The 20,732-nt window shown below is 39.0% G+C and overlaps 1 protein-coding gene across 1 annotated transcript in view; it reads right to left on the minus strand.

Annotated features, from left to right (window-relative positions):
• The window catches only part of LOC117931415 (cell division cycle 5-like protein), a 30,866-nt gene extending 12,000 nt beyond the window's left edge, over positions 1–18,866 (minus strand). Inside the window, exons 1-3 of the mRNA XM_034852408.1 lie at positions 18,742–18,866; positions 18,401–18,634; positions 10,839–12,587 (exon numbers count right to left, since the gene is read on the minus strand). Coding sequence (XP_034708299.1) covers positions 10,839–12,587; positions 18,401–18,577 — 1,926 coding nt within the window. The 5' untranslated portion in view covers positions 18,578–18,634; positions 18,742–18,866. The remainder of the gene's footprint in view (positions 1–10,838; positions 12,588–18,400; positions 18,635–18,741) is intronic.
• Between the last annotated feature and the right edge of the window lie 1,866 nt (positions 18,867–20,732).

Here is a 20,732-nt window from a genome sequence, read left to right on the forward strand (position 1 = left end):
CACCCCCTGCCTCCGTTCCCATCGCGACAGCCTTCCCTTTCATTACAGTCGCCGGAACCTTCATGACTGGCCTGGTTTCCCACCATAGAGTTATCAAAAAACAATCCCTTCGACCCAAATCTCCACCTCAGTAGGACGAACCTCACCGTTCCGCTTCACCAGGAGACGTGCCCACTGTAATTCTTCCATTTTTACCGTTTGATTATCCATCGCGAGAAATCCCCCACACGCATCCCCAATCCTCCTCAGAATACCCTGCTCCCACAAGGAAACAGGTAGCCTACTACTCTCACCCATGCTTCACTACACCTATCCCTTCCCTCAGACATCCTAACTCCGGCCTCCACTTCTCTAATCGGAGGATTAGCCCCCCGACCGACACACTTCCGCTCTTTGCAGCTTGCTCTGCCTCTGCCGGGAGCTCAAACTCCATTAAAACCTTACCCTTCTCCATTTTGCAAGCCCTAAATTTCCTTTGAGCCTCCAGATTCTCGCTAATTTAGTTCCCCACCCTCTGAGCTCATCCCCCTTTCCTGCATTAGGGTTCCAAGACCCAACAATGCAATGTTCAAGTTTGGACAGATTCCGACCCACTTCCTCCTTAGACGCCTCTACCCTTGCTACTGATCGTTCCTTCCCATTCGCCATTTTGATCGCATCCACATATGTCTTCGCCAAAAAATGCTTCGACCGTGGCTCGTCTTCCTTCTGACTCTTACTGCCTCCTTCTACACAGCCCAGTCTCCGAAGTAATTCCACCATTGAAGCCCAGCCACCCTTTGTTCCTCTGCCTTTGGGAATAAAGACGCTAAATCTCTTTCTCTCCAGATCCGCGACCCCCAGCCGGAGAAAGCATCCCCCTCTATTAAAATCACGCGTCAGAGAATACTCCCTCCCGTTCTCCTTCCACTCTCGACCCACCTCACCATCCTTGCGTTTTCGATACTCAGAGTCAGGCACTCGAATACTATTCCAAGGCTCACCGGACCTAGTCTAACCCACGACGAGATCCCTCCTTTTCTTTCCACAATCGTGGCTTGCAGTCTGTCTCTCCTCTCCTCCACCTCGACCTCGAAAATTTTCGATTCCACGCCGAAACTACCCCTTCTAACCTTCTTCTCGGGCCTCGCATGGCGCTCGCCCCCTGCAGGTTCTGTCGCTCCCCCTTCGTCGCCGTTAACTCTCTCTCTCGCGAACTTTCTCTCTCTAACCCTCTCTCTCTCTCTCTCCTCCATCTCACTTCATGCAAGCTTATGTTGCATAGCACTCCCGTTACTTCTACCAATTTATTTCTTATCCATTTTCTCTATTTCTAAAAAGGTAACGAAGATAATGGAGAAGCTTCAAAGGGAACTTTCTTTGGATGGAGGCCTTGTAGATACTAAGATCAATTTTTTTTATTTTTGATAGGAAACAACAATAATAAATAATGATAGAAAAAGAAGTACAAAAGAAGAATGAGGAATCCTCCCTCCAAAGATAAAACTAAACAACACAATAAAAGAACAAGAAACTACACTATGAAAACTACGAGCAAGCTCTCTTGGCTAGACCATCCCGTTAGAACTACACACTGCTAGTCAATCTAGTTGTAACACGTTAAGGGGAATGCCCTTAAAAACCACGGAACAAAAAGCCCAAAGAGAAGCAAGGAAATGAATGGAATCCCAAAGATTCTCTGAATTCCTAGCTATGTCCTCAAATATCCTAGCATTTCTTTCCCGCCACACAACTCAAATTAAAGCGATGCACGCATTTTGCCACAGAACTATCCCTCTCTTGGAAGTGCCAAAACCTTTATAATTGATGGACATCATGTCTGAAATGCTTCTCAGAGGAACCCAATCCATCTTGGCTAGCTGAAATAATCTGTGCCACAACCCTGTCGTCAAAGAACAATGTAGGAAAAGATGATCTGTTGATTCTCCTTGCTTCATGCACAACTTGCAAATGTCAGGACTAAGAGCTTTGTAAAGTCTTCTCAATTGTAGCAAGTCATTAGTATTTGCCTTCTTGTGTGCCACTAACTAAACAAAGGATTTGACTTTGAAAGGGACTTGAGAATTTCATACAAACTTAGTAGGGAAAAAAGAGAAGATAAATCAAGTATTTGGAACAAGGCTATAAAGAAAAACTTGACTGTAAACAATCCTAAAGAAGATAAAGATCAGGATCTCGTATCTGAAGCCGAAGTGGATAAATGCATACAATCAAGAGATTGCATGAGACATTCTAGATCTTCTATCTTTGAATCGGAAAGGTTATGACGGAAATTAAAGTTCCAAGAAAAAGATCGAGCAGAACCGAGAATTGAAGAAATAAGGATATTTTTATCCGTGACTACTCTAAATAGTCTTGGATATTGTGATCTCAAAGGTTGGTCACCCCACCACAAATCTTCCCAAAAGCGAATTCTTTCCCCATCTCCTACCACAAATCGAGTATACTTCGAAAAATTCTGAAAGACTTGTGCAATAGCCTTCCAAGGACAACAATGTGAAGTGTTGGCATCCCAACCATTTGAATGTATCTCATAAATGCTTAGAATGACCTGATGCCACAGAGTTGTACTCTCCCTAGGATACCTCCACAACCACTTCCCTAAAAGAGCGAGATTTCTTAAAGAAATCTTCCCAAACCCCAATCCCCCTTTTGCCCTCGGTTTACACACTACGTCCCAACTAGCAAGATGATCTCTTTTACCTTCCCCAACCCCTGACCAAAGGAAATCCCTTTGCAATCTCTCAATTTTTGCAGCCATTAAAGCGGGAATCTTAAACAGGGATAGAAAGTAGCTAGGAATGTGAGAAAGGCATGAGTGGATAAGAGTTATCCTACCACCGAAAGATAAGTAAGACTTTTGCCACCTGTCTAATCTCCTAGAGATTCTCTCAATCACTGGATCCCAGAATCCGCAAGCAATTGGATTCCCTCCCAAAGGTAGACCCAGGTAGAGTATAGGCCAATTAAAAGCCTTGCAATCAAGCAACAAGGCTAACCTAGAGAGATGATTCTGATCAAGGTTGATGCCAAAAAGCTTACTCTTGTCGAGATTGACCTTAAGCCCAAAAATTTGTCTAAACACTAACAATAAACTCTTAAGAGTTTGCAGTTCTTCCGCACAAGAATTGGAAAAAAAAATGGTATCATCTGCGAATTGCAAATGGGACACCCTTGTTCTATTCCTACCTACCCTGAAACCCTCCAACATACTCCTTTCCTCATCTCTCAACATCATTCTGCTCAACACATCTGCGACAATAGTGAATAGAAAAAGCGAAAAAGGGTCACCTTGCCTTAGTCCTCTAGATGCCTTGACCCACCTTTTAACATTTCCATTCACTAGAATAGCATAAGAGACCGAAGACAGACAACCTCTCATCCGATTCCTCCATTTAAGACTAAACCCCTTCTTCTCCAACACATGATCCAAAAAATCCCAATTCACATGGTCATAAGCCTTTTCAAAGTCAATTTTGAAGACAATTCCTTCCTCCCTTGATCGTCTTTTCTCATCCACTATCTCATTGGCTATAAGAACTACGTCCAAAATTTGTCTCCCTTGAACAAAAGCACCTTGAGTAGAATGGATAGTTTCATGTAGTACTCCTCTTAATCGCCCTGATAGAACTTTGACTATTGCCTTATCAAGACAAGTGATCAAGCTAATAGGTCTAAAATTTGAAATCTTCTTTGTCTGGCTTTTTTTGGACAAAAGAACTATGAAGGAGGCATTAGTGCTTTGATTAATAATCCCGCTACTGTGAAACTCTGCAAACACCCTCACTAAGTCTTCCTTGATCACATCCCAACAATCATGAAGCACTGCAATGGTAAAACCATCAGGCCCCGACGCCTTATCCCTATCTAACTGAAAAATGGCATTAAAGATCTCTTCTTCGGAGAAAGGGGAATCCAGCCTAGAAGCACTCTCTTCTGAGATAGGGGAGCAATCTATGTCTTCTACTCTCCAAGACTCTCCAGGCAAACTCGAGTAGAGCTTTTTAAAATATAGAAGGATCTCCTCTGTGATGCTCTCGGAAGTATCCAACACCAAACCTCTTTCATTCTCCAAAAACTTGATGAAATTCCTATTTCGTCTGTCATTAGCCACTTTGTGAAAAAACTTTGAATTGCAATCCCCGTCTTTAACCCATTTCACCTTAGCTTTTTGTCTCCAATGAATTTCTTCCCTCAAAATTAGTTCCTCTAACTCCCCTTTTCTTAAAACTCTTTGAGCAGAAAGATCAGAAGAGAGAACCCCTTCTTGCTCAATGGCATCAATGTTAGCTATTTCATCCAAGATGCTTTTTTTCCTTTCCTTTAGCGTTCCAAAAGAATTCTTATTCCAATCTTTCAATTTTGCCTTAACAAATTGTAACTTCCTCATAAACTTATGGCCTTCCCAACCATTTCCATCAAATTCTCTCCACCAACTATTAAAGCACTCTTTGAAACTTGGATGTTGCAGCCACATATTCTCAAACCTAAAAGGTGTTGGGCCCCACTTGAAAGGATTGGTATCCAAAACAATCGGCCAATGATCTGATGTCCATCTAGGAAGAACTTCTTAAAGGCTTTGAGGGAAGAAAAGTTCCCACTCATTTGAATAAAGAAACCGATCCAATCTCTTGCACACCGGTGACTCTTGCATGTTTGACTAAGTGAAAGAGGCGTTCTATAAGGGAGGGTCAAGTAATTCACAATCTCTTATAAAACCATCAAAAACCCTCATGTTAGAAGTAAACCTAGAGCCACCCAATTTTTCTGAACTTCTCCTTATAACATTAAAATCACCACCCACACGCCATAAAGGAAAAGAAAGGCCAAAAATGTCTTAACAACTCCACCCAAAAATCCTTCCTAAGTAAGGGACTATTTGGGCCATAAACTGCAGACAGCCACAAGGGTCCGCAACCATCCAACACAAATTTGATTAAGACAAAAAAAGATCTAATTACCACCTCCTCATTGCTCAATTTCTTTGAGTCTCAAATAATCAAAATCCCTCCTGAAGCCCCGCACGCCGGAAGAGCAGCCCACTCCTTATTCCTAACCAATCAAACACTACCTACAAATTTTCTGTCACACACCTCTCTTTTTGTTTCCTGAAACATCACAACATCCGGATTCTCGAGCAGCAAAAAATCCTTAACCACCCTTTGTTTTTTCCTAGACCCCAAACCCCTAGTATTCCAACTGATGATTTTCATAAAAACACCTCACCGACCCTAAACCTCCAAACCAAACAACAGTTCTCAATTAACTGTAAAAAATCCGTTCTTCCGCCTTGAATACACCTTAATGTCCAGAGAGCTTAAGACCTCACAGACTTTAGCCATTTTGCTGGGGGAAAGGCCTTCTATTTGGAACTCACCCATCGGGGGAGAACTCCGTTTCACCCTGGCTAACCGTAACCAAGTAAGGGGCCCTAAGAGGCGTGCTGGGCTTGGTCTTAAGAGATTTAAAACTCACGAACAATTGGTTCAGACTAACTAACTGGGACTCCACACCATCTCGGTTAGGATTGCCAACAAACCCATGACAAAAAGCCTCATCGTCATTTTTTTTAAAAAAAATTTCAGATATAACTCGAGGTTTCGTAGGATACTGAGACTTAAAGGCTGAATTGGGAAGAACAGGAACAAAAGGACTTAGGTGTGGAAGAGCCAAGCCAGAGGGAGGAGAAAGAAATGATAGAGATGACTGGGAATGTCGATAAGAAGATACCTCAAAGTTTTCCACTACCATCACTCCACAAGACCCCACAGAGTTGAGCCCTTTTTCTCTGGTTACTGGATAAGAAGGAAAAACCGTGACTGATGAGCCACGATGAGGAAAACCCACGAAACCTTTTAAACCTGCTTTGTCTTCACCTTCAGAGAATTTGCGCATTTTCTCCTTCCCCTTTGAAAGAAAAGGAGCCTTAAGATGAGACCTTTGATGATCATCCGCGTCTCCTCTCGTCGGCGAAGTTCCTTCCCCGGAACACCTTTTCGAAACCTTAACGAACGACAAAAATTGATTGGACTCGCACTAAAGCTTCGTTCCAACTGTGTTCCCGCTTGGAAAGCATCTTCCTTTGGAAGAGCATCGCAAAATGACAACAATCTCTCAAGCGTTAGAGGCTCGCTTCGGTTTCGACCCCCTTGTCGGCATCCAGAACTTGGAGGGAACAGAACATTCCACAACTTCTTTGAACCACACTTCAACGTGGAACCCCTCAGTTGAGCTTCAGAAACCTCAGAGCCTACCTTCTCCTTTCCTTTTGCAGAGGGGTCATCTCTGCGTAAAGAGCCCTTCACAAAGCTGGGCTGCTTACCTCCCAATTCTTGGCCCGTCTTCGGAAACGGGCCTTTTAAAGACTCTCCCCTCTTCCAGCCCAAGTCTACTTCAATCTGTGGTTTGGGCTTAAGAGAAGAATGGGCCCTTCTCACTTGTTTGGAGACCTGAAGCCCTTTCTCACCAGTTGATTGGGCTTTGTCCCCTCCAGCCCATACTTCTCCATCCTGCTTTAGCCCGGCAAACCCATTTCTCAGGTTATTTGAATTCAAACTGAAAGACGAGGAAGGTTGGGACCAATTGTTCCCCACTGTAGGTCCTCTCTTGCCACGTGTCCCCACAGGAGCAATTTCAACCATTTGACTAACTCTTCCTTTCTTCATTCTGCCAACCGCCCCCTCAATAGACCTACCTACAGCCGTTGAACTAGCCTCCTCAACCCTCTTTCTGCCACCTATCCACGAGTGAGGCTCAAACTCCTGCCGAGTTGACTCACCCATTTCTCTGCCTCGTCTAACGTCTTCCTCTCCAACCATTGCAACTGAAATTGTGAACTCTCATCCCCCATCTAACACCTCGATCAAAGCTGAGAGAACTGACAGTTCCTTCATGACAACTCTCACCCTTGCCTTGCAAAGATCGAACAGTTTCAACGTTTGCCAATCGATCTCTGTCACCGTCCCTCACTGCTCCATTATTTTCTTCAAATGTACCTCAGACCATAAATGAAATGGCAAACCCCGTAATTCTATCCAACCTCCTTTGAATTTCCCCACTACTTCTAAATTTTCCTTTGGCGACCATCTTCTCAACAAGACTGTAAGCCCACTCTTAATCCTGATAAACCTTAAATCGTGGAGTGATAAAGCTTCCTCTATGGCTTCTACAAAAAATAATCATTTTCCACCGGAGAAGGGGACGATAGTCACCAGACCTTTATGCCCTAATCTTTTCGCCAGAGCCCGGCCGATCTCAACTCAGTTAACAAAACCAACATGGCATTCGCACACCACAGCTCTCATCCATCTCCCGACTGGAACAAGGCCTCCTCTCCTGGGTCCTTCTCTAACTACATTCGCGAAGGACCGGTACAAAGGACCCACATGTTTGTGAAAAGTCCCTTCTTCCCTGCTCTACCTTCCCTTTTAAACAATACTCGAGGAGGGGACCACCAACATTGAAGACAACGCAATCGTTAGATGTCCCCATCCCCAACCATTCTCTCCCTCAGGTATTACCAGAAAAGTTGACTTTCTGTTGGAAGAAAACTCTGAGAGCCTTATAAACCTACCATGATTGTCGAAGCAAACCTCCATTAAATGGACTCTGGTTTTTCCTCTGAATTTTCTGTTGAAACCCATGTGGTTCTTCATCTCCATGGCCTTCGTCAAATGTTCTATCAACCAACCAACCTCTTCCTTCTCAAAGCCTAAGGCAAAAACCGAGCCTCTACTGTGCTCTGTAAGCGAGCACCATTTTCCACCGGCCTCACCTTCGAACTTAACCAAGAAGGTCTTCCTCTCCATAGAGACCTTCAACGTCCTTACCATTCTCTTTGTATTTTCTTGTACATACTCAAAATTTAATACTAAGATCCATTTAGTAAGGTGGGGTATTATGTGTTCAAATTAGGAGTCTTGGGCCGTTCAACAAGGCCTTGCTGTGAAGTGGTCTAAAGATTTGCGAATGAGAGAGATAATTTTTGGAGAGAAAAGTGATTGTGGGTAAGCATGGGGGAAGTCAAAGGAGGTTGGCATTTTAGAGAGAGTAGAGCTATCTATGGGTTGAGTTTGTGGAAAGCCATAAGGAAGGTGAAGATTTTTTTGCAAGGATGAGCTACTTGATTGGAAATTGTAACAAGATGAGATTTGGTATGACCTTTGGTGTGAAAGTAGACCGATGAAAGATTGCTTCCCCAAAGCATATAGCATAGCAGCTCAAAAAGAAGCCCCAGTTACTAAATGTTGGGATTGGAGTATAGAAGGAACTTCTTTAACTGGGATGAGATTTTAGTGGACTCTTTGTTACAGCTGCTGAGTCCCTGTCAGCAGCAAATGAATTGGAGGATAAGCTTGTGTGGAATTTAACCAAGAATGGCTCTTTCTCTATTGGATCCTACTACAATTTTTTTACAAGGGAGTCTTCTTTATTTCCAGCTAAAGCAGTTTGGCATTCCAAGGTCACTTCTAAGATAAGTTTCTATATTTGCAAGTGGATGGTCTTTAGTTAATGGCTGCTACCTTCGCAAGCAAGATGATGACTTGGCTGACCACTTTTTTTTTTTTTTTTTGTGGTAAAGGAATATATTGAAAAGAAAGAAACACCTAAAAAGCGCCCCAGAGTACACAGGTAGTATACAATGGACACCTAAAGATGCCACCCAAAGGAGGGAGAGACAACAAAAAACGACACCCCCTCAATATGAACCCAACCAAATCAACAAAATCTACAGTAGAACAAGGACCTAAAGCTAAAAACAACCTAAACCAAGCCCAAAGATTACAAAGAAAACATTGTTTGAGCCTTCGAACAAAATGCGGCTCAATTTGGACAAATCCAAATTGCCTAAAATAAGCATAAAGGAGCAGCTATCCACACTCTTTTCCTTTTTTTACCCACAAAAGAGCCTTGGTATAGCAAAAGTGTTTCTCTAACTAAAGAGAAAGCATCCATGAGCCACCAAACAAGGAAAACAATAAATTCCATAAAACCCTTGTTTTGACATAGTGAATAAGGATGTGATCAATGGATTCTTCCTCCAAGTGACAAAGGAAACATTTGTTCACCAAAGACCACCCTCTCCTCTGAAGATGATTCGAGGCCTCTCCTTTAAAAATGATTCAAAATTAAAACCTTATTCCAAATAGCTTCCCAAGCCAAAAAAAAAACCCACCTTCAGTGGCATTCAAGAGTTCCAAGTAACACCTGTTGGAAAAGAAACAAGACTTCCTAGCTCTAAGGTGATTGTAAGGCTTTAACTGAAAATCAATTGAAATAGGATTCTTGCTTTTAGACTAATTCTCTCCCTCCACAAAGTCTAGAACAAGTATAAAGGAGCAACTTTCCAAACCACAAGTATATAGAAGCAACTTTCCAAGTCTTTTTTTTAAGTATGTATGTATGTATGTACGCTACCTTGCAAATATTTTATTCTTAAGAGTTGAAAATATTATCATACTAAGAAAACCAATGCTTTTGGCATTAATTTTAGAGGCTATGTTGAATCTAAAACAATGAGTTGCACCTTCACATGATACTACAACCAAGTCGAGAGCTTAATCCATTTTAGAAATATTATTTTTTTATTTAAAAAAAAAACATATTCATTAAAATGGATTAAAAGTAAAAGTTAAGGATGAAAAATCCTTTTACAAATGAACAAAATCTAATCAAACTTAGAGGTAGAGAAGCCTTCTCCAAAGGGTACTAGAAGAGACAAAACAAAGAAAAACAACTCAACATTCCTTATACAAAAAGATCGCAAAGCATTCCCCTTTAGAACATTATCAATTGAAGAGAACCGATATTTGGAGGAAATTTCAGCAAAATGAGTTGAAAACTAAAACCAAAAGACACAACTTCAAATGATATTAAGAATGCGTTTAGCAGTGATTTTAAGAAGTGTTTCTAGCATTTCTAATACTTGAAAAATAAACATTTTCCAAGTATTAGAAAGACTAAAAACACTTCCCACAATCATTGTCAAGCACACTCTAAGCCATTTGACAATTTATTTACCTACTCATGCAGGATGCTTGAATAATCATATACAAGTAAAGAACTTTTAATCAAGTTAGACATAGCAATAAATGAAACTTTATTCATTTGTTAAGATTTCGTTTAACAGTCCTGATTTGGGTAGCCTTAAGGTGGATGCTCCATGATCAAATAAGGTGGGTTACACAGTCACTCTTTTATAATGTAAGGAGGGGAATTAAGAAGTAAAGTTTCGAACCCAGGATTTAGGACTCTCCATAGGGACCCAAACCTCGGGATGCTAACCCCGCCCCGTAACAACCAGCATCGGGTAAATTTAAGGTATCATCAGTGGTAGGATTTGAACCCAGAACCATGTACCACTTACTAGGACCACACTTCCCAGTGTTTATCCTAACCAACTAGGCCGCCCTAGCGGGTTATTAAGAAGTAAAGTTGTAGCAGTGGAAAGAAAGTGAAACAAGAAAAAAGGATAGAGAAGAGAAAGAGGAGAGTGATAAAATTAAACCTTAGAGTCTCAGAAAAACAAGAGAAAGAAAGAAGAGAAAGAGAAACCTGAGTCTCACTAATACCTTCTATGAGTCTCACCTAGAAGGGTGCCATGAAACAAAAAACAAACACAAAAACAATTATCATTCATTAAAGACATAATTCCAGGGTCATTAACAAAAGAAAAAAGGTAGATCACCTATTCTATGTTAATATCATTATTAATTTCACCATGATGCTTAGATACTAACCACAACAAGAAAAAATGTGATAAAAGTTATATGATGATAGAAGCAGTAAAGAAACCAACAAAAGACTTAATTTAAATAGAGTTGCAACATAGCATATACCTCTTTTAGTTCAGCTTCTTCAAAATCTTCTATGTCAGAGACAGAACCAGCAGATTTTCCATTTGCAGAGCGCTTGCCTCCTTTCTTTTTCTCCTTCTCTGTTTTTTCATCAAGTGGATACTTTGCATTATCATGCTCAAGTAAGCCAAGCAGCTCCTTTCTTATCATTTCATCAGCCTGCTCAATCAACGTAGGAGGAACAAAGGAACTCTTGTCTTCATCAGCCCTCATCAGAGAATTTCTAATGAGGTCTAATGAAGCAACAGGAGGTCTAGGGAGCTCTCTCTGCAGTACTTTTGATCTCTTCCTAAGTAATGCCTGCTGCCTGGCTTCCTCCTCAGCCCTTTCTCTAGCTAGCCTATCAGACATATCTTCTTCTATCTTCTCCTCTGGTTCTTCATTATCTTCTGGAATAGGTTGGATAACTACTTGGTACTCATTCTTGGGCTGTGGAAGACTGCCTAAACCAGAACGTAAGTTCCTTCTTAGATCAGCCTGCCTCCGGAGCTCAAGTTTTGCACTATCATGCATATCCATATCTTCATTAATGTGGAGCTCATCTCTAATGGGAGTTCCTTTTGGGGTTATACCAAAAGAATGGGCATCCCTTGATGGAGTCATGCTAATTCTAGGAGTCGAGCCCACACCTCCAGGAGTCGAGCCCACACCTCCAGGAGTCGCAGAAGGAGTCAGCATTAGATTTGGCGTTTGGATGTCCCTTCTTTTGGGGGTGACCCCTGAAAAATCTGAAGGGTGCAACTCAGGATTTTCTCCTCCTAATAATGGTGTCTGTGATTCTCTCAATCTAGCTAAGTTTTCTGCTTCCATCATGATAGCATCACCCTTACCAGCTGGTGTTCTTTGTGGGGTTCGTAAAGGAGTCATCCCCTGTCGTGGTGTCTGGGAATAATTTGCAAGAAGAGCACGTGTTGCCCCACTCCCTTCTGTGAGCTCCTCGTTCCCAGCAAGAAGATCGCTAGCATAACCCATCTTTGCAATTTCCTCTAACTCATGGTCTGAAATCTGTGGGGCAGGAAGCATCAGTTTTGACCTTTTCCTAACTGTTTCTGGGTCATTCATCTTATTGGCTTGCAATATAGCTGATGGGGCATCTTGTCTTTGTGCAATTTTATTCTTTGCAACATCCTGCTTTCTTAATTGTGCTTCTACATCAACCCTTCTTTTGCCTTCAAGTTCTTCAATGGTGGTAGGAAACTTGGGCTGCTCAACTAGCCTTTCTTCATCAGTGACATCAAAAAAGCCTGGAGGTGGCTTCTTCTCAAAGGGGATTTCCGCATTGTAATCTATTCCTTTCCTTTTCCTCTTACGATGTCTACCATCAATTCCAGCAGCCTTAAGTTCTCTCCTTTTCTGCAAAGACGCGAGCCTCCTGGCTTCTTCAAGCTGCTTTTCTCTAGCTTTTCTTTTGGCCTTCTTACCTCTCGTGTTGGCTAACCGAGCTCGAGCTTCTGAAAGCATTTCCTTCTCATCCTCATCCATATCAACAGGATCTGGACGGGCAGGCTTTGATTCTGGGTTTGGGTCAATCTCTCCAGGACGCAGTTTACGCGGGTCATCTCCGGGTTCGTAGTTCTCATCCTTGACACAGGCTGCATCAAGGAGCTTTTCATAACGCTCAAGGCACTGAGAAGGAGTACGTCCAACAATGGGAGCAATTGTTCTCCATTGTGTTGGCATGAGCTTGGCAAGATGAAGTAGTTTCTCATCTTCTTCTCTGGTCCATTCAGTCTGCAAAGAATAAAGAGTTAAATCACCACTCCCCAGGTGTAGAAAAGCAAATGAACCAAATGCAAAAATAAGATTTTACAATGAAATCAATTGCACCAATACAACAATAACTGAAAATGCAAATGCAAGCTATAAATGAACAAATTTTCATATACCGAAGGAAGTCATCCATTAAATAAATAATAAACAAATGAACAAATTTTAGAACAAAATTCAATTAAGCTTAGATGTTTTATGCTCCCTTTGATTGCTGAAAAAAAAACAGTCCCCCACCACCAAAAAAAACCTTGCTCCCATGCTTTTTTTGGGAGGATTTAGCTATTTTGCATGGGTTTGAGTATAACCATCAGTTGTAGTGTGCATCTAAGTCTCTGATCCTTCACAACTTCAAATTTTACGATACAGGGACTCGGTTAAAAAGGATCCAAAAACACGTACAGGTGCTGGAATACATCATAATAGAAGAAAAAATTAACTAAAATAAATTGGAAGCTAGCATATCCTTTTTAAAACCTCTCATCGTTTCTCTCTAATCCTTTTTTTCCCTACCCTGCTCCCCACATGCTTTCTTCAGGATTTAGCTATGTTGCACAGGTTTGGATATGCGAGTTGGAAGAGGTATGTGCCTGATCCTTCACAACTCAAATTTTACAATATGGGAACTCGACTAAAAAGGATAAAAATAAAAAATAAAAAATAAAAAATAAAAAATAAATAAATAAAAATGGGTACAGGTGTTGGGATACGGCACAATAAAAGAAAAATCAATTAAAAATAAATTGAAAATATCTCTCCAACCCTTTTTGTCTTCTTATCCAAAAATATTCTTACAAAATTCACTTTTCAACTAACTCTTCTTTTTCTCTTATGTAATTTACTAAGAAAGTTGAAAGAATAACAGACTATTAATGAAAAAACAAACAGCTACACCTAAAGTAAAATAAGAGTGTCCAACAAGGATCCCATACCCACACCCATGTCACATCAACATGAGCAAGTTGGGTGAAATTGAAGGATCAGGGTATCACAGGGATTTAGTAGTTGAAAGAGTTAACACAACTAATAAGCAAAAAGCTTGAAGAAAAGGAAGTTGAATGGAGTTTTTGGTTTTTCCAAAACTCAAATGATAAAAAATTTTAAGATTAAAAATCTAATTTCACATCTTTTTCTAGCTTTTCTCAGCAACCAAAGAGAGAATTAAGTTTAGTTTATATTGCAACAACAAAAAAATTATGGATTTTCCAGTGTAAGGAACCTTTTTTTTTTTTTTTTGAGAAAAAAAACAAGAAAATAAAATAAAGATGGAAATAAATCGTTATTATTGACAAGGAAGAACCTAAAACAGTAAACTCATATATTTAAATCACAAAAAAAACTACAAGGCAATCAAAATAATTAATGCTAGTAGTTTTTTTTCTTTAATTAAAAACATATAATATCATAAGAAACAAGAGCCAAAGTTGCATAAGATGTACAAAGATGTGTAAATCAGGATAAGAAATCCATCAAAAAGAGATATTCTAATATGGTTTTTGACCTTTTAATTTCTCATCTTTCACGAGATGTTCTTGCAACCAACCAGAGCATAATAAACAAAGAGAAGATTTATAGACCCGTGGTGCATTGGTGGAGATTTCAATGTTGTGAGATTTCCAGGGGAGCGTACTGGTGCCTCTAGGTTGTCTTCAGCAATGAGAAGATTTACAAAGGTCATAGATGATCTTCAATTGAGGGATCTTCCTTTGCTTGGGGGATCTTTTACTTGGAGTGAGGGCTTGAATAATAAGGCCCTTTCAAGGTTAGAACGTGTCCTGGTATCTAAGGAATGGGAAGGCCATTTTAGCGGAGTGATGCAGTGTATCTTACCTAGACCTGTGTCAAATCATTCTCTGATTTTGTTGGATGTGGGTGGGTTGCGGAGAGGACCTTCTCCTTTTAGGTCTGAGAATATGTGGCTTAAAGAGGAGGGCTTCAAGGACTTGGTGAAGTCTTGGTGGATGGGGCTCAACTTTAGGGGATCCGCTAGCTTCATTCTAGCAAAAAAGCTAAAAAAACTAAAGGGATTTTTGAATAGTCAAAACAACGAAGTTTTTGGCAATGTGATCGTTAGAAAGAATTTGGTCATGTCATAGGTGGGGACTTTATCTTTTAAGGAGGAGACTGCCAAGGAAGCTTCAAGGGTAGAATTTCCTAATGGGCTCTTATGGAGGAAACAAGCTGGAGACACAAGTTAAGGGAGGTTTGGCTGAAGGAGGGTGATAGAAACACCAGTTTCCTTCACAAAATGGCAAATGCACATAGGAGGAATACTTTGGCTAAGGTCAAGATTAATGGGGTTTCATTAACTGAGGAGGCTAACATTAAGGTGGGTATTTTCCAAGCTTTCCAAATTCTTGACAAATCCAAGGGACTAGAGCCCCAGTATAAGGAACATGAGCTTCGAAGCCTTAGTATTCAAGATGCAACCAAGTTGGAGGAACCTTTTGTAAAGGAAGAGGTGTTCAATGCTTTGTTAGCTCTAAATGGTGGTAAAGCCCCGAGGCTGAATGGATTTTCAATGGCGTTCTAGTAGTGTTGTTGGGATTTCGTTACGGGAGATGTGATGGATTCTTTATGGAATTTCATAAACAGGGCAGATTTGTAAAAAGCCTCAATTCTACGTTTGGTGTTGGTGCCAAAGAAAGGAGGGACTAAAGATCTTAAGGATATCAGGCCTATAAGTTTGGTGGGCGGTCTTTACAAGTTATTGGCTAAAGTATCAGCTAATTGGCTTAAAAAGATGGTGAGTAAAGTAGTCTCCAATTTTTACAATGCCTTTGTAGAAGATAGGCAAATCCTTGATGTTGTGCTTATAGCAAATGGAGCAATTGACTCGATGCTGAAAAGTAATAGGTCCAAGGTGCCCTGTAAGCTTGATATTGAGAAGACATATGATCATGTCAATTAAGACTTTTTACTTGAGGTTTTGGAAAAAATGGGCTTTGGGCAAAGGTGGATCGGTTGGATTAGTTAGTGCATTTCGTCTCCAAGGTTCTCGATTATAATCAATGGTAGCCCTTCAAGGTTTTTTTGGAGCTCTAGGGAATTAAGGCCAGGGGATCCACTTTCTCCATATTTGTTTGTGCTTACCATGGAGGCACTTAGCTATTTCCCTAGAAGGGCAAGGGAAGGTGGTTTTTGGCTAGTTTCAAAGTGAATGGTAGAGATGGAGAGGGTTTGGAGGTTACTCATCTGTTGTTTGTTGATGATATCTTAGTGTTTTGTGAGGTCTCTCGTGCCCAAATGACTTACTTAAGTTGGTTGCTCATGTGGTTTGAAGTCATTTCGAACATGAAGATTAACCTAACCAAGAGTGAGTTCATTCTAATTGGGAGTGTGGAGGACTTGGCTCTTGAAATTGGTTGTAAAGTGGGGGTGCTCCCAACCACTTATTTGGGGCTTCCGCTAGGCACCCCTCATAATTTGTTGGTGGCTTGGGATGGAGTGGAAGAAAAGTTTTGTAAAAGACTAGCATGGTCCAAAGGGGGGAGACTTATATTGATAAGGAGTATATTATCTGGTTTGCCAATCTACTTAATGTCTCTATTCCAAATATCGAGGATTGTATGTTTAAGGTTGGAAAAAATTCAAAGGGACTTTCTTTGGGGAGGTGAGACCTTAGAAAGTAAGCCTCATTCGGTGAAGTGGGCTACCATTTGCTCCGACAAAAGGAATGGGGGTCTAAGAGTTAGGTGTCTTCATTCACTTAACAAGGCCCTCCTTTGTAAGTTGAATTGGTGTTTTGCTTCAACAAGGGAGGCCCTTTGGAGACAAATTATTTGAGATAAATATGGAGAAATGGAAGGGGGTTGGTGCTCTAAGGATGTGAGAGGCAACTATGGCGTTGGGTTATGAAAAACCATAAGGAAGCTGTGGAATTTAGTTAATTGTAGATTGTCCTTCTCGGTGAACAATGAGATAAGGATCAAGTTTTTTAAAGATAAATGGTGTGAAGATGAATCATTAAATGTTTCTTTTCGCTCCTTATTTGCCTTAACTAGCTCCAAAGAGGCTTTGGTAGCAGACCTATGGTAGCATTCGAATAAGAGGGATGTTTGGAATCCTAACTTCCCAAGGCCCCTAAATGATTGGGAGATTAATATTGTGGAGCACTTTTTGGCATGACTACAAGATAAGGTGATAATTGAGGGTAGTGAGGATAAGGTGTGATTGGTGGAAACTAAGAATGAAACCTTCTCTGTTAAATCCCTTCACGCTAGCCTTAAGATAGGAAGTTTAGTTCAGTTTCCAACTGGTGTTGTGTGGAATGTGTGGGTTCCACTTAAGGAGAGCTTTTTTTGCATAGGAAGCGACTTAGAGGAAAGCTTTGACTCTCAACCAACTTCAAAGGAGGAGTTGGTGATTGGCCAATCATTTCTTCCTTTGTTTAGCTCATGAGAAGTCAATTGACCATATTCTATTGCATTGTGGTAAGGCAAGGATGTTGTGGGAGCTCTTATTCTCTCTTTTTAGGGTTTGTTGGGTGATGCAGCCCACTCTTAAAGATACTTTGTTAGGTGGGCATGGTTCTTTTTTTTGGAAGAAAGCAGAAAAAAGTTTGGCACCCTTAAGTCTCTTCTGGACAGTGTGGAAAGAGAGAAATAAAAGATCTTTTGAGAATGTGAAACTCTCTGTCCAAATGCTGAAAATCTTGTTTTTGTGTAACTCATTAACCTGGACCAAACTGTTTACAAGCGAAAACTCACTGTCCATAATTGATTTTATTGATTGGTCTGGTTCGTTTTAAGAGAGGGAGTAATTTTTTTGTTTTCTCTTCCTTTTTTTGGCGCTTTATGGCGACCATTGTATACATCGTGTGTACTTTAGTGCGCCCTTTTTTGGCACTTTTCAATACTATTTTCATTTACTGATCAAAAAATAAAAATAAAAAGAGATTCAAGCAACAATGATAAAACCAACAATAATAAGTAAAAAATACAATAAGACAACACAAACTGCAAATATTCTACAGTAAAGTGTGTGCAATTATGGAAATGTAATCAAGGAACTGCATGCTTTTGCCCAGAAAACATACAAAACGAACAAAAACTAAGAATTTGAATTTTAAGCTTACCATTAATCAGATTTGGAGAAAGCAAAAGCCACCCTTCAGGTTCCTAAGACAACTATTTAACTCGATTCCATGAAGTTTTTCATTCTCTAGAAATTTTAGAAAACAAATATTCAAAATCTCATCTCATTTGCTTTTCCTCCATTTCCTAAGCAACCAAATAAAGGATAATTGAATTATTAACCCTAGTAACAGGATATATCTAGCATATAAATGCTGGATGTGGTTGCTGAGAATACCCAACGTTTTATTTAATTTTCCACCAGTTTCTTGGAAACCAAATAGAGGATAACATAGAGCCTAAAAACAAAGCTTCCTATGATCAAACAATGCACTAAAAAACCCTAAAAACAAATATAGATTAGCAGCAAATAAAACAAAAACCCCATTTGACTTGACCCAAGACCGAGCTGAGTTGTCATTTCCACAAGACTTATCCAGCATTTGCTTTAATTTTCATCTAGTTTCTCGGAAACCAAACAGAGGATGAGAGATTGTAAACCCTACTAACAGGCCATTGTAAAATAAATCAATGTACCCTTGGTTTCTTAGAAAAGGAAGGAAAGAATAGAAATAAAAATCCCGCTTAAATGGGCCTCGGCAGAGCCGGGTATACTAACTTAACAAGATTTAACACAGCATTCAGTTCAAAATTTTCCTGGAGTGTGTTGGGGAAAAAAACAAAAAAAAAAACTAAACTGACCTTCTTGATAGAAGGGTCAAGCCACTCGTACCAGCGAGCCTTGCACTGCTTGGCCGATTTGCGAACGAGAAGAGAAGAGATCCTGGCCCACTGGTTCTTCCCATACTTCATCACCGCCGCTTTCAGAATTTCATCCTCCGTGTTCTTCCACACGCCTCCCTTTATCATTATCCTCATCTTGCCCCTCTCTCTTTGAAGACCTCCTCCGCTCTAGGGTTTTCGATGATTAGGGTTCTACGATTTGGATTTGAATTAGTGACTCAGAAGAAGAAGAAGAAGAAGAAACACCTATATTCAGTGAAGCTCCTTTGCAAGAGATTGAGAGAATGGCAGATTCATTCCTATCACCAAAAACGAAAAAAGAGCAGAGAGAATGAGAGATTCAGAGTTTAGGGTTTCACAGGCTGCTTGCTTGGGTGTGAGCTTCTATATGAAAACTGCAACTCTCTCTCTCTCTCTCTCTCTCTCTCTCTCTCAAATATCTCTCTCTGCCTAATGCTTATTTTTAATTTTTTATGAGCCAATATGGATGACTGGGTTGGGCCTGGGTTACAGTGACAGACCCATCAACCGAACTTTTTTTTTAATTATTAATTTTTAAAATTTTGACATTATATTTTCTTTTATATATATATATATATATATATATATGGCAAGTCTTTGAAGCTTATTTAAAAAATAAATAATTTTTAAGAATATAAAAAAAGTTAATATTTTTATATTTTATATAGAAATTATTATTATTATTATTATTATTATTATTAATTTTTAAAAACAAAACAAAAAATATAAAATATATCCCAACAAAGTATCTAGTAAATTATACCTTCTAATGAAATATAATTTGGAAAACATTTACATCAAAGCAGGTACAAGGCCAAATTTTAATTAATGAAATTAATTCTCAAATCATTTCTCATAAATTCTTGTGGCAAAACATGGACTTTTGAAGATAAGGAGTTTTTAGATATGGAGAAAAATATGTATGTCAAACATGGTTTAATTAGAGCCACCAAAATTTGTATGAATTCAATGCATATGATCTAATTTGATCTTTATTTATGAGTCTGAGTTGGAATGCAACTTATTTTATAAATAAGTTGAGTTAGGGTTTGAAGGTTGGATGGACCCATAGGTTGTGGTTCTATGGTGATTGAAAATTTTATTGACCAATAATAATAATATAGTCTTGGTGGCACATTATATGAAGTTTTATTTTGTTAAAGACTTTTTTTATGCTCGGTCTTAAATTTGGTTTAAAAACATTTTTAAAAAATATTTATTTTTTAACTGAGTGGGTGTTTTGTAAACCAATTAAGTTATTAAGTAAATTAAATATGTTTGATAAAATAATTTAATAGAATGACTTAAAGTAAAAAAAATAACTTTAAGTAACAAATAAAAAGAATTAACTTATTTTTAAGTTTACATGTTTATTTTACTTTTTTACCGTCATTTGCCCCAATTACCTTTATGATCTCTTTTGTTACTTCACGACTTGCATTGCTAATTGACTTTTTTTGTCATATTTATAATTTATGAAGATAAATATATCAATTGATAATTTAGAATAAATTATAAATTAATTTTATCAAACAACTTTAACACTTAAAGTCAATTTAAATCATTAAGTAATAAGTATTAAGTTTTATCAAACACTCATTTAGCCATTTTTTCTAAAACAATCTTTTACTTTTATTTTAATGAAAGAAGAAGTTTTTTTTTTTTTTTCTCTCTCTCTCTTTTCTTTTTCCTCCTTTTTGTTTTCTCTTTCAAACTACAACTTTGTTATATTACTCAAACCCAATTTTCTCATAAAATCTTCAAGACTCTTATCTTAAAAACAAATTAAACTAAGTCTCAAACCTAGTTTGGTGGAAATATTTTAAATTATAGCTATTATTTAATTTGATTAATCAATATCGCAAGATGACTTGAATTTCATTTTCAACCATTGTGAGAGGTGGAGGTGTGGTCCTTTAGAGTATCAAAATTAAAGCACCATTTTGTTTTTTTGTTTTTTTTTTTTTTTAAAATGATGGTTGTAACTTATATGATATCAAAGCCAAGCATGGAGCTATGACTTGAGCATTTGGAAAATTACACTTGTGGTTTGAAGGAGATTTTATGTCAAATGTGATTTGTATGTAAATCATGGCTTTCAAAGAGCTTAATGAACTGTTTAATGAAAGAAAAAAATGTATAAATCATTATACTTAAACATATATTAATGCTAATACCTTTTTTTGGCGATAAATTGATGGAATTGTTAATTTTTATGTAGAAAATCAAGAAAGAAAGTCATATCTTTAATCAAGAAAGGAAGCAAGGG

This window comes from Vitis riparia, chromosome 14 (genome assembly GCF_004353265.1).
Source record: "Vitis riparia cultivar Riparia Gloire de Montpellier isolate 1030 chromosome 14, EGFV_Vit.rip_1.0, whole genome shotgun sequence".
In the NCBI taxonomy this organism is placed as follows: domain Eukaryota; kingdom Viridiplantae; phylum Streptophyta; class Magnoliopsida; order Vitales; family Vitaceae; genus Vitis; species Vitis riparia.